This window comes from Carettochelys insculpta, chromosome 2 (genome assembly GCF_033958435.1).
Source record: "Carettochelys insculpta isolate YL-2023 chromosome 2, ASM3395843v1, whole genome shotgun sequence".
NCBI classification, from domain to species: Eukaryota; Metazoa; Chordata; order Testudines; family Carettochelyidae; genus Carettochelys; species Carettochelys insculpta.
The window spans coordinates 147,280,451-147,295,115 of NC_134138.1; the positions used below are offsets into that span (position 1 = coordinate 147,280,451).

Genomic DNA, 14,665 nt, shown 5'->3' on the forward strand with positions numbered 1-14,665 from the left:
ATATTTATCATCTTCTATTACAGTAAACCCTTGAGAAGAGTGATTCTGATTTGCACTTAACTCACACTAATGAGAGTTAAATGTAAATTGACCCCCGCTCTCTGGCTCCCCCCAGCTGGGAGAGCCTGGCTGACACACAGCTGGAGCTGGCGGCCATGCCGCTGCTAGTCAGGAGAAGAGGGCAGCTGGAACAGCGGCGGAGCGCAGCTGCTCGCCAGCTTCCCCCAGCGGCAGAGGAGCAGCAGAACTCTGCAGAGGCTCCAGCTGTCCCCTACCGCAGCCAGGGGAATTCCAGAGATTTCCCCAGCCCCACCTCCTCTGCCAACTTTATGCAAAATTTGATTTACACGGAGGTTGCCCAGGATGCAACCTCCAGGTAAATCGAGGGATTACTGCACAGGAAAGTATATGGTGTCTCATAGAAGAAGAACTGGAGAAAAGCTAACATACAATTCCACTCCTAGTCATTTTATAAGTTTGACCTCAATAGTCAACTACACTGGCCTGCAATCTATTGCCTTATGGTATGTTAATGGACACTTTAAAAGGCAGTCATTTCCTTAATTTTTTTCTAGAAAGTCATAAGAACTCATTAGTTAGGCTTTGGTGCTTTGTTGTGGTTTCTTAAGCTAGAACGTATTTCAATCTACATTTGGAAAGTTTTCGTATCATATAATGTAAAGAGAGGATCTTTTGAATGGCTCAGGACTGAATGGTTGCTCACAATCCCTGGAAGAGCCTACTTCCATGACTGGGATATATACTAAAACCCAGCATCTCTGCTGGTCCCACTACATCTATTAGGAAGTAAATGGATATAATGAACACTATCTGAAGATAGACTTTCAATTTAAAAAAAAATCTCAATTAAAATTTAACAACCAACCTTCTGAAAATAGCATAAGACACAGGCAAAATTTGCACTGATCAAACTGTATTTCATGTAGATTACTCATGGAAAAAAATTCACCCCTATTTTTCAAGCCCATGTCTGATGTGTCATATCCAGTTTTCCCCTTAACTTCCCCCCATAATTTTCTTACAGACAGATACCTCATAACTATGGAGTTTTAAGTCAAGCTCTATTAGTCCCTACATCTGAAGTAATTTCTCTTCTTCCACACCAAGCACCCAGGCTCCTTTCCAAGTCCCACTACAAAACCCCTTCTTCTATGCCACTGTCCACCAGTAACAGAGAGAAAGCCATGCTAGTCTATACACTATCAAAACAAAAAAGCAGTCCAGTAGCATTTTAAAGACTAACAGAATAATTTATTAGGTGATGAGCTTTTGTGGGACAGACCCACTGTCCACTGTTACTCTTGTCCTACCAAACTGTATTAGGCATCTTAATTTACCACATTTATCTATTATGTGACTTATTTAAGGCTGTTCCTCTTTTAGCCCTTCTTCTACTGCTTTATTTTCTCTTACCTTCATAGCTTGTGATTTTAGCTCTGCTAAGCTTTGGGGAAAATAATTGCCACTGCTGCACCAGAGGTAGAGACAAGGTAATTAAGGCTCCAGCAGCCAACAGTGTTTTTATCGCCATGTCTACTTGTGCTCAGAGCAGGGCTGGACAACTTCAATCAAAATATAAGCAGCAGTAAGTGCCTCATTTTCACAATATTCCAGCTCCTGCCATTGCTGTCACTGTTGGAGTTGTGGAACAATTGTGTCAACTAAATCCAGCACAGGTGGAGTTTGTCTGCATTATATGATAAACACCTTGCGCCATGGACCCCTTTTTCTCTCTGCAGGGCACAATGACAAGCTACTGTACCATGAATCATGAGAAAAGTCAGCAATAGGAGTGGTTTTGACAAAATTAGAGGAGTCAAAATCATGCCTGAATTGAAAAGGTTGGCACTATCTTCCACATAATGCAATGTATACTAATGGTCAGTTTGACAACAGTAAATTGGGCAAGAAATCACAGTAATTTAACCCTGGAAACCATGTATTCAAGGCTTCTGGCAACAAAATACAAACTGAATAGTCTGAAAAGGAGATTCACTATGTCATATTACTCTCAGACTGTGCACCTACTGTAACCTGCTGAGCTGTGAAGCTTTTTCCAGTTCAGAGGAAACAAGTGGCCCTACTACCCTTTTCCTCCTCGGGACAAAAAAACAAAAAAACAAAAAAACCACCTCATATATTTCTATTCAGGTAATTAAAGCGAGAGGAAATAAAAGTTTTCGGCCTCAAGATGAGAGAAGCATTTTTAGATTATATGGATGAGGAGAAAGAAACTTACAAATTAAGTATTTAACATACAGTAAGGTCTCAGAGTATGCAGCCCCGCTCTTATGCAGCCGACCCTGATTCATACAGTAACCCTTGCTTTACGCGGCTTCACGTGCACACAATGCAAAGCTGCTGGCTCTCAGCCTGCCTAGCTTCTGGCACCTGCAGGCAGTTAGGCATGCTAAGAGCCCCTCCTCCCAGCTTCCCAGGGCGGCACTGCTTGAGAGGTGTGCCTGTTCACCCCCGTTAAACCCCTGGCTCAACCCCCCAACTCCCCCGCCCCTGTGGCCCCAATTCAACCTCCCTGTGTGCCCCAGCTCACCTCCCACAGCAGGGGGCTCCAGCCACATGCCTGGGACTCCCCTCAAACCCCAGCAGATCTGGCTCCAATCCCCGTGCCCCAACGCCCCTGAACACCTGGGCCTCGACCCCCTCCACCTGGCCCCAACCCCCAAAGACAGGGACCCAACCCTCCCAACCCCTGTGTGGCCCCAGATCACCCCCCCCCACACACAGCTGGCTCAGCACGTGCAGGGCTCCAACCTGCCCCCCGCTCAAGCACCCTGCCCTGGTGCACCCCCATTCAACCCCTCCCCTGCCTAGCTCAACCCACCCGCAGCCCCAGCTCACCCCCGCCCATGCATGGGGCTCCGACTTCAACCCATGCCTGGGGCTCCAACCCCCCTCCACTCAACCACCCCACCCCAGTGCACCCCCTGTTCAACCGCCCCGCTGGGCTCAATCCATCCCTCCTGCAGCCCCAGCTTTCCCCCGTGCCACGCTTCAGGCTCCAGCTGTCAGCACCACCGGAGTGCGCAGGGGTCTAATCCACTCTACCAGTTGAACCCACCCCTATCACAGTTCATCCTCGTTCACTCCCCGCTCCCCCCAGCTCACCCCTCCCCCCCTCCCGGCACGTGCTGGGCTGTCAGCCATCAGCAAGTGCGGGGTTCCAGCTGTCAGACACTGCAGGCACATGAGGATCTACCTGCCTGCCCGCTAACCCCCCTGCCCCAGTTCACCCCATTCAACCCCCTCAATCCCCCACGGCCCTAGCTCACACTCCCCAGCACGCAGGGCTCTGGCTTCAACCTGTGCGCAGGGCTCCCAACCCCTGGCATGTGGGGATCCAGCTCCAACCTCCCTACCCACCCCCCAACCCCACAACCACGGCTCCAACCCCCTGGCCAGGCTCAACCCCTGCCCCAACCCCCTGCTGCCTGGGTCCAACCCCCTGCAACCAACTGGCTCAACTGTACCCTCCCACCACCCCGGCAGCCCTAAGCCACCCCCAGGCCTAACCCCCGTGCCCCCTCTCAGAAAAGAGAAAAAGAGAAGAGACACACAGCGTTTACAAATTAGCCCTGAAAGCTAGAGATGTTGATTAGTCATAGTTAATTCATGCAATTAACGAAAAAAATTAATCAAAATTAGTCGCACTGTTAAACAATAGAACACCAACTGAAATGTATCAAATATTTGTGGATGTTTTTGTACTTTTTCAATACTGATTTCAATTAAAACACAGACTACAAAATATATGGTGCTCATTGCATGTACACACACACCCCCACACAGAAATATACATATTGTAAATGTGATAAAAGAAATAGTATTTTCAATTCATCTCCCATGTACTGAAATTTAATCTCTTTATTCTGAAATTGTAACTTACAAATATAGATGGTGGCAGGGAGCGGGAAGGGTGTTTACAACTGACTCAGAAACAATACTATGTAAAACTTCAGTATCTACAAGACTACTTCATTCCTGTTTCTTGTTCTGACAGTCACTAAGACAAACAAATTTGTTTACTTTCATGTGAGATATTGCTCCTTATTTACAATGTCACTGGAAAATGAGAGCAGGTGTTCACATAGCACTTCTGTAGCTGGAATTAAAAAGTATTTACTGCCAGATATGTTAAACATTCATATGCTCCTTCATGCTTTGGCCACAATTCCTGAAGACATGATTCCATGCTCATGATACCATTGAAAAAAATGCATTAAGTTTGTGACTGAACTCCTTGAAAGTGAATTGTGTATTTCCTGCTGTATTCTACCTACATTGTGCCATATAGTGCATGTTATAGCAGTCTCAGGTCACAAGATCATTTTAAGAATGTTTTCACGGCAGATTTTACAAAATGCAAAGCAGATACCAATGTGAAATTTCTAAAACGGAGTTAGAGTACTCCACCAAAGTTTAGGCATCTGAAATGCCATCCAAAATCTAAGAAGGGTGAGGTGTGGAGCAAGCTTTCGAAAATCTGAAAAGATAACACTCTGAGGTGGAAACTACAGAGCCTGAACCACCATAAAGAAAATCACCATTCTGCTGGTGGCATCTGACCCATATGATGAAAATGAACATGCATAAGGCCACACTGCTTTGGATTGTTATCAAGTAGAACGCATCATCAGCATAGATGCAACTCCTCTGAAATGATGGCTGAAATGGGAAGGGACACATCATGCTTCTTGCAATACAAATTACACAAATGCCATGTGAACACCTGCTCTTGCTTTCAGGTGACACTGTAAACAAGAAACAGGCAGCGTTATCTTCTGCAAATTGTAACCAGACTTGTTTGTCTGAGTGATTGGCTGAACAAGAATAGAGATTAAGTGGACTTGCAAGCTCTAAAGTTTTCTAGGTTTATTTTGAATGGAGATTTTTGACAATAATTCTATATTTGTAAGTACAGCTTGCATGATAAAGAGATTGTACTACAATACTTGAAAAACTGAAAAAACACTTTTTTTATTCTTTATAGTGCAAATATTTATAATTAATATAAAATGAGCACTCTGCACCTTGTAGTCTGTGTGGTAAATGAAATTGATATATTTAAAAATGTGAAAAACATCCAAGAATATTTATAATAAGTGGCATAATGTATAACACTGCAACTAAGCACAATTTTAAACACTTGACAATCCTAATGAAAATGCCTTTCTAGCCCATCAGCATTTCATAAAGAAAAGAGATCCCATCTCAGATGGTAGACGAATCTCTGCAATCAAGAATATATTGTGCAGATTGGACATCATAACCAGCTGGCACTCTCCTCTCATCCTCACAAGACAACACGTAATATATAACAGAAGGTTGAGCTAAAGCACTGTCAAATCTCTTCCAACTCCATTCCTCTTATGTGAAATTAGTAATTTACACTCTGTAATCCCTGTAGCCAGCACTGCCTACAGTGTATTAGTAGGCATGCTGGCCAAAGCTTCTGCAGGTTGAGCTCTTTGCTCACCAAAAGCTCCTTCAATGCCTTCATTCCCCTTCACAAGCTCCCAGGGGCCCCTGTTCCCAACCCACTCTACTTCAGAGATCCCTGCAACCAACTGCAACCCAATGCCAGAGGCTCTGTGCATCCACCAATCCCAAATTCCCCAGTCTTTCATCACCCATGTCCCTCTCATTTCCTTCCTGTGTGGTGAAGGTCAGTCAGGGTGCCAATATTTTAAACTCTATCTGGACAATGGAGAGCGCTCAGGAGGGGACTGTCATTATGCTGGAAGGTGCTAACAGGACCTAGAAGATCTTTATGGCTGTTATCACTGGATTCGGAGGTCTATGGACAATTACAGCTGGCTAAAGCTCCTGGCTGTCTTCAGCAGGCACAAGGGTGCTGCGTGCTCCTTTTCCTCCCTCTCGCTATCCAAATTTCACCAAAATCAATGGAGGTCTGGCCACCAATGTCTAGAACCATTTCCAAAATTCTGGATTTGATTGCATGCAACATTCAAAAGCTGTCACACTACAGAAAGACAGAGATGCCATTAAGTTGAGTCAAAGTCCACTTTGCTTAACCAATATGATTGTCCACTGCTGTTATGCATTATCCCTGTTATGCATTATCCCTCCCTTAGTGACAGGTGCAAGCGAGGCACCTGTGCTAGTCACACTGCAGAGCTCAGGAAAGATTTCAAAGGATTTTTTTTTAAACGATTTGGTATCGGAAAGATAAAAAATGGACTGAATGGACTAATAGCTTAAGGACAGCATTGTCCCATAGCAAACAGCAACTGTTAACAACAATTAACAACTTCGAGATCTGGGGATTTTTTTTTTTTTAAAAGGTATCCTTGATGCTTAATTACGATGCCAAAAACCTGCAAGAATAACAAGTTCAAACACCTCTTTTCTTACAAACTAGCCTATGTAAATACATGGAACAGCCACACAAACCTACTCACAACACACAGAACATATTGAGCTCCCACCTGTTTGACTTCAGCCTGCAGGTGGCGCAGCTGTACACACTGTTCCAAGTGTTTCCGATGCTGTTCTGCTGCCGAGTCCAGCTCCTGTTGCTTCTCATGAAGAAATTCCAGCAGATCCTGAACACGAGTTGCCATATCTACATCTCTGTCACAAAGCAGTTCCACACCTGTAGAGATCCATTTATTTGAGACATACATGGATCTAATTTGTTATAGTTCTCATATACCAACCATTTTCAATTTGGTAAAATATACTAAATATTGGAAAATGTGGTTAAAGGAACTTAAACATTCGTGTCAGGTGTTTTGAAATGAGTAAGAGAATGCTTAACATTACCTTGGGAGAAATCCTTGAAGTCTAAAATGAAATCTTGTGAAGGATTAAATGTAGCAGAATATTGCAAAGAAAATCAAATGAAAAGTGTTAAGAAACTAAAATATGAATTGCTTTTATTTTTAAAAACCTCAATGAATAATCTGTAATCATGACTTATTTCAGAATATATTTCTTGTACTATTAATGTTATTCTTCTACTTTCTTTCACTTTTTACAGGGTGGATACTCTCACCCCCAATTTAAACCTAAGCATTTGTATGATTAATAGGAGCTACTTCATTGGTGACCAGCACGCTTCAACTATTTTATTTAAATGTTGTGGAATTATTTTCAAATGTAATGAGCACTGAAAAAATTTAATGAGTCTTGATTATGACTAATGGAGATCAATGCCACTCTCAGATGCTGTTAATATCAGCTTGGATAATCCTTCTAAAGACATTAACCTGAATAATATGGGACAGATCCATCTTACCAGAGGCCTGCACTTCATTGACATACTGCAGCAGATCTTGTCCTTGATGGATGACATCAAAGGTCAGGTTATTCATGGTCAAGGCTTTGTCTGCATGGTGCTGGAGTCTCTGCTCTGCTATTGTCAGATCTTCAGTGTCAAAGTCATTCATTTGCTGAGAGAGCTCATCATTCCATGATTCAAGGTCTGAAATTATCTGACACAGGGAAAGAAGAGGGAAAAACAGTAAGATATTGCTGGGGTTAATAACTATAACTTGTCCAATAAGATCAAATAAGTTCAGAAACTCAAAAACAAATTAGAAAAACTATGTTTTCCTCCTCCATCTATTCTTTCCCTAGCTAGCAACTTTATAATGTTGAGGCAGCAGAACAGCTAAGCTACAGACCAACATACCTATTACTGACTTGTACAAACATGAGCTGTCTGAGCAAGTTTTGGAAGTTGTTAATTTTGTGGTGATATAGGCAGTCAGGAAAATTCTGTGCATTTGGGAGGTAAGAAATTCCTTCTTGAGGTTTGTGCTGGCTCTGTAGGCTAAAAGCAGCGTGTATGTGTGCATGTGCATGCATCCATTTTTAATATCACTTTACAAGCACATCACTTTGTAGGCAGTAGAATTACAGTGCTTGTGTCTTCAAAGAAACAAATTTCTAACGTCTCAGTTTAAAAAAATCTACTGATTTGTCCCGAGTGATCTGAAACAACAGTCATACAGAAACGTAATGGGACAGTTTAACCTTCAGCTATGCCACTCTCAAATGCGTTCAAAAACAAACCAACAACTGCATGTCCTTGTGAGCAGGAACTGTTAGTTTTCTTGAGTGGGTTCCACTGTAAGTTTTCTTTAGTGGGTTCCATTACCAGCTAACTCCTTAGCAAAACTCTTTGAGCAGTATAGTGAGAATTTTAGGGAAAAAAAAAGTTCAGCTGCAGTAATTATACAACCTATCCAGCCAGACTTAAATATTGAAATCTTGCTTTTAAGTGAGACTTAACCTACCTAGATTTACATATCTCTGGACACAACTCCAACTATAATTACATATATTTTAGTAAACAGTATTTTAGAACTTCAACTCAAATGCAAACCCATTTTGCTTCTTTCCAAACGGGTGGTTTTACGTGTCGATTGGAAATTAGCAGCACTCTTGTAAGTGTTTACATGCTTACAAGCACTACAGCAGCACTTCTGAAGAACTGCAGCTATGCTGCTGTGGCACAGACACTTACTACAATGACAGAAGGAGTTTTTCCCCATCACTGTAATAAGCCCACCCCTCCAAGAGAAAGTAGCTAATTCAACAGAAGGATTCCTCCATTGACCTAGGGCTGTCTACATTATGGCATAAATTGGCTTAACTAGGTAGGTCAACTTAAGTTTTAGGTGTGCAACATGGCTAAGGCATAAACAACCAACAGAAACTGCAAACATCCAATTAAAAACCCAATGACAGCCAGTGGACTCAAACAAACATGCTTCATACAAAGAAATCTCAAACACCGAATGATTTGGGGCATATTATATACATTTTACAATACAAACTTTCCTTCAACGAAAATTGGTACAAGCATGGGAAAAGAATCACCATACAAACCATTTTGTTGGGACAAGCCTGTTCCTACCACATGGTGATTTTTGGGAGCAAGACACATGGGCACCAACAGCAGAGGAGAGAGAGGCAGAAAACAGTGAAAACCAAACAAACAATCACCTAATAGGTGCTATGCAAAAGTGCAGCTGGTTACACACAGATAGGTGGTGTAGGCTGGTTAGTGAGAGTGCAGGTCCTGGACCTGGTGCCCAAATGGCTATTGAAGAAAAATGCAACTGCAGTGTTAGACAATGCAGTATGCGAAGGTGGAGGGCAGCCCTCGGCAGGGAACGAACAAGTTAAGAGCTACCTAGAAAAACTAGATGGACACAAATCCATAGGTAAGGATTTAACGCACCCAAGGGTACTGGGGGAATTTGCAAACATCATTGCTGAGCCTTTGGACATTATCTTTGAAGACTCTTGGAGACAGGGAGAGATCCTGGATGACTGGGAAAAGGCGAACATAGTTCACATCTTTAAAAAAGGAAAGGAGGACAATCCAGGGAGCCATAGACTGGTCAGCCTTACCTCAATCCCTGGAAAAATCCTGGAGGGGATCCTCAAGGATCTATTTTGGACCACTTGGAAGAAGGGAAATTGATCAAGACTACACAACATGGATTCACCAAGGACAAGTCAGGCATGACCAATCTGATTAGTTTCTACAATGAGGAAACAGGCCCTGCGAACATGGGGAAGTCAGTGGATGTGACATACCTTGACTTCTGCAAAGCTTTTGATACCGTCTCCCACAAAATTCTTGCTCATAAGTTAAGGAAATATGGATTGGATACAGGTATTATAAGATGGATAGAAAGCTGGCTTGACGGTCAGGCCCAACGGGTAGTGGTCAGTGGTTTAGTATCTGGATGAAGGTCGGTTTCAAGTGGAGTGCCCGAAGGCTTGATTCTGGGGCCAGTGTTGTTGAACATCTTTATTAATGCCCTGGATGAGGGACTGGATTGCTCCCTCAGCAACTTTGTGGATGATACTAAACTGGGGGAGAGGCAGATAAGCTGGAGGGTAGAGACAGGATCCAGAGTGACCTGGATAAACTGGAGGATTGGGCCAAAAGAAATCTGATGAGGATCAACAAGGAGAAGTGTAGAGTCCTGCACTAGGGATGGAAGAATCCCAAACACTGTTATAGGCTGGAGACCTACTGGCTCAGCAGCAGTACAGCGGAAAGGGACCTAGGGATTGTAGTGGATGAAAGGCTGGATATGAGTCAACAGTGTGCCCTTGTAGCCAAGAAGGTTAATGGTATATTGAGGTGCATTAGGAAGAGCATTTCGGGCAAACCAGAGAAGTTGTTGTTCCCCTCTATTCGGCACTGGTGAGGCCACATCTGGAGTATTCTGTCCAATTTTGGGCTCCCCAGTATAGAAAAGATGTGGATGTGCTGGATCAGGTTCAGCAGAGGGCAACGAAAATAATTAAGAGACTGGAGCACATGATCTATGAGGAGAGGCTGAGGCATTTGGGCTTATTTTGTTTGCAGACGAGAAGACTGAGGGGTGATTTAATAGTAGCTTTCAGCTTCCTGAACGGGTGCTCTAAAAGGGATGGAGAGAAACTGTTCTCAGTGCTGACGGACGGCAGAACAAGGAGCAATGATCCGTAGTTACAGAAGGAGAGGAGTAGGCTGGATATTAGGAAAAACTACTTCACCAGGCGGGTGGTGAAGTGCTGGAATGTGTTGCCTAGCGAGGTGATGGAATCTCCGTCCCTAGAGGTTTTTAAGTCCCAGCTGGACAAAGTCCTGGCTGGGATGACTTAGTTGGGGGCTTGATCCTTCTTGAAGCAGGGGGCCGGACTAGATGACCTCCTGAGGTCCCTTTCAGCCCTAGGAGTCTATGATTCTACAATTCTATTTGTTATTTATACGCTGTAATCCAATGAGGGGCTCTGACACTGATCTTACAAGTGGCTACTTGGGAGTGAACAGTTACAATGCAGGAAAGATGCAGAAAAAAAAATTCAGAAAGCATTACTGGTACCCATTGGGTTTATCTGGCCTGGTGGGACAAAAAGCTGATCAGAAATGATCAAAGCTTAAGCAACAGACAGAAGGATTATCTGTTATTTAGTATGTTGCTTACTACATATGATACAAATTAGACATTTAAATACACAGTGTTTTAAAGCTGTAATGTAGGATGCTTTGAGGTATATGGCACTGGATCCCTTAGGGAATGGCCACATACAGGGTAGCATGCAGATACTGCACACCACACTAGCACAGGTATAAACCACAGTGCAGATGGCAAGGCATGACTTTGGTCAGTATAGTACCCTACATGTACAGGGTGTATATATGCTACATAGCTCTCCACGCATCCAGGTAGAGCCTCCTAACTCTGCACTGCTGTTTTCCACAGTGTAGCCTCCTGCTGCTTCCCCTCTGCCAAAGCTCTTACCCCACCACAGAGAAAAGCCCCGGCAGCAGTGAAAGGTTTAGGCCAGGGGAAGGCGGAAGGACACGAACTTCTGCTCCAGCAGTACTGTCTGTATGCGACATGCCACCACAAACGCAGACACAGACTTAGCAACCGAACACCTGTAAGAAAAACTTAGCCTGATGTACTAAGCACTTGGCATTGTAACACAGCATTCACGGGAGCTGCCCAAAATAAGTGGGCACGCAGCACAAGGTAACATACTGCCAAAGAGGTTTAAGTCAGTCTTCAATAGGCTTAAAGAAAACAACCTACGAAACTGAAATATTTTCTGACTTTGGTGTAACTACAAAATTGCAAACCACCCCGATGCAGTACAAGGTAGGAAGACTAGTAAAGAGACCAATAGGGCTCTATCACGAGCCCTTCAAAGACCTGAAAATCAAAAAGTGGACAGAGTGGAAACGAGGGTTAACTGCTCAGCAGGAGGTACCAAAGAACAGCACAGTCAAACAGGACAAAACCAGAAGGGATATGGCACAAAATGAATTACACCTAGGTGACCTAGCAAGAGACCTGAAAGACAATAAAGGAGTAGATACACTAGGAATACCACAGACGTGCAGCTGCACCACTGTAGTGTAGACACTCCATATAGTGATGGTGGGGTTCTTTAGCCACTATAATAAATTCATATGACATGATCCCAACAAGGGCAGTCAGGCCCGAGATTCAGAGCAGGGACAGACCTGAGATTAGAAGTACTTCATACACAGGTCCAGGCTAAGGTTCAGGGTGCAAGGCAGGAGGTGAAGCCCAAATCAAGCCAAAATCAACCCAGGAAGAGCCATAACAGCTACAGAAGATCTGTGCTATTGCCTGGGCGTGTCATTAAATGCCCCTGGGGTTTATATAAGGCTGGGAGCTAATCAGGAGCCATGGGTCACAGCGAGTGAAACACAAGCTGGTCACAGCTGCTGCTGAGTGGCAATCTGGAGATGTCAGGTGCCTGGTAGCTCAACAGGCCTGAGTTCTAAACCTGTGGGTAGAGCCCTGCATGTACATAAAATTGGTATCTGGACCTACAGCTATCTGCATCCATCTCTGCAGATGTGGATAGAAAACAGATATCTACAGGGTTATAGGCACAAATTTTTTTATCTACCATAAGCCACAGACCTCTGCATCTCATCCATGGACACGGAAGCCTGCAGATTTGCAGGGCTCTACCTTATATAATCTTCTAGAGATGGTGCAGGAATCAGATGTGTCTTGTACTAGCAAATGTTTTCATTAATGGCAAGGATAATGGGGTTGAGGGTATGCTTGTAATATTTGCACGATACAACAATGGGAGGGGTTGTTAATATTTTGAAGGTCAGAACTGGAATTCAGAAGGGCCAAATTCAACAAGATAAAATTCAGTGAAGGTAAGTGCAAAAGAAAAAAAACAAACGCAAAAATACAAACTGGGGAACACCTGGCTAGGGGGCAGCTTTGCTGGCAAGGATCTGTGAATTACCATGGATGACAAAGTGCATACGAGTGACCACTGTGATGCAGTTGGAAAACAGGGAAATATCCTAGGATGTATTAATTGGAGTGTTATCTGAAACGAGAGATGTAAATTCTCCTGCTCTTCTCAGCCCTGGGGAGGCCTCAGCTGTGTCTAATTCAAGACACCACTGTCTAGGAAAGACCTGAGCAGCCTGGAGACAGTTCAGATGAGAGTGAGCCAACACCAAGAAATGATAAAAGGAAAGATTAAAGGAAGTGGACATATTTGATCCTGAGCAAGGAAGACTGCAGAGGGAGTCCTCTGAAGGTAGGAAAAGTAGTCTTGGGCTTAATCTGCAGCAATCAAGATTAAAATATTAGGAGAAATTTTCTAACTATAAAGGATAGTTACGATCTAGAAAAAGCTTCCAAAGGAGATTGTGGAATAAGATTCCATTGAATAAACATCTCTCTGGAATGGTCAAGGTTTACTTGGTCTAGGTTCACTCCTTAAGGTCTTGTAACTTCTTAAGGCCTCTTTCCGTCCTACTTTTCTATGATATAACAACAATACTCTTGGATTTACACACTGCAGAATTGTACTATTGCTTGAAAAAAATCAAGCAGCTTATTTTCTCCATCAAAACTAAGTAAAACAGTAAACATCACAAATGGTTAACAGAGCTGAGTGCCAACGTGGCTACAGTCAAGTGCTGTTTTCTGTTCAGAAGGGGACCTATTCCAAGTGCTGTAAAATCCTTGTCTATCTTTGACTGTCTTGCAATTTGTTATGTTACAAGCTGCATATTGGGTAATATCAGTGCTCCAGACACAGGGTCATTTGAACAAAGACTTCCAAGATACAGCCTCTCAACACAGAATTTTATAAATTCCTCTAAGTCTTGTAACATGATTGTGCAAAAGCCTAAGACTTACCGTATGGCTCTAATCTATCATCTTCCCCAGCCAGATCTCAGTCAATCAGCACTGGCCTTAGAGCACAGTACACCTCACCTTGCCAGGGAAGCTATACTGAAGTAATTATTGATCTGAGGCTATGTCTACACTAGACAGTTTTGTCGACAAAACCCAGGGAGCACACAGTAAATCGACAGAATGTAGCACTTTTGTCAACAGTCTTATCCTGATCTCCATAGCTGTGTCTACGCTACCAAGTTTTGTCGACAGAAGACCTTCTGACGACAAAACTAGGGAGGATCCCCACAGCAAATGTTTTCAGTCTAGAATCTGTTGACAGAACACAAACCTTTCTCCTGGCAGAGTTATGTCTCGAAAGACATAGCGCCTCGGTAGACAGACTCTGTCAACAGAAAAATAGCGTAGATGCTCTGGGGAGCTCTCTGCCGAGAAAGAGAACTTCTGGTTCTCTGGGCTGCCATGTTTGCAGAGCTTCCAGTTGGCTGTCCTGTCAACAGAGGGCTGGGCAGTCTTTCTGCTCTCTGTCGACAGAGAGGGTTGAAAGGAGGAGCCCCTGTTACGTGTGGACATGTTCTGTAGATAGGGATTCTGTCAGGAAATATCTGTCGACAGACTCTGTAATGTAGACACAGCTCATGAGGCAGAACTTGTCTGACAACAGAGATCTGTAGGCAGAAAGCCAGTCTGGATGTTCCAGGAGGACATCTGTTTACAGACAGGGCTTCCAGGACACCGGGCAGCCCCATCTGCTGTGCTTCCGGTTGGCCATTTTGTTGAGAGAGCGGCCAGGCAATATGCTTGGCAATTTGACCGCGACCTGTTGACAGAAGTCTTGTCAGAAGATACCTTCCGACAAAAACTTCTGTTGAAAAATCCCTGTAATCTAGACGTAGCCTGAGAGTGAGGAACTTCCAATCAGCTCGTGCTAACTT

The 14,665-nt window shown here is 43.7% G+C and overlaps 1 protein-coding gene across 2 annotated transcripts in view; it reads right to left on the reverse strand.

The window, feature by feature from the left end:
• The window catches only part of TRIO (trio Rho guanine nucleotide exchange factor), a 527,884-nt gene that overhangs the window by 203,327 nt on the left and 309,892 nt on the right, over positions 1–14,665 (reverse strand). For both annotated transcript variants that reach the window (XM_074987837.1, XM_074987838.1), the window contains exons 14-15: positions 7,301–7,496; positions 6,489–6,655 (exon numbers count right to left, since the gene is read on the reverse strand). In XM_074987837.1, coding sequence (XP_074843938.1) covers positions 6,489–6,655; positions 7,301–7,496 — 363 coding nt within the window. The remainder of the gene's footprint in view (positions 1–6,488; positions 6,656–7,300; positions 7,497–14,665) is intronic.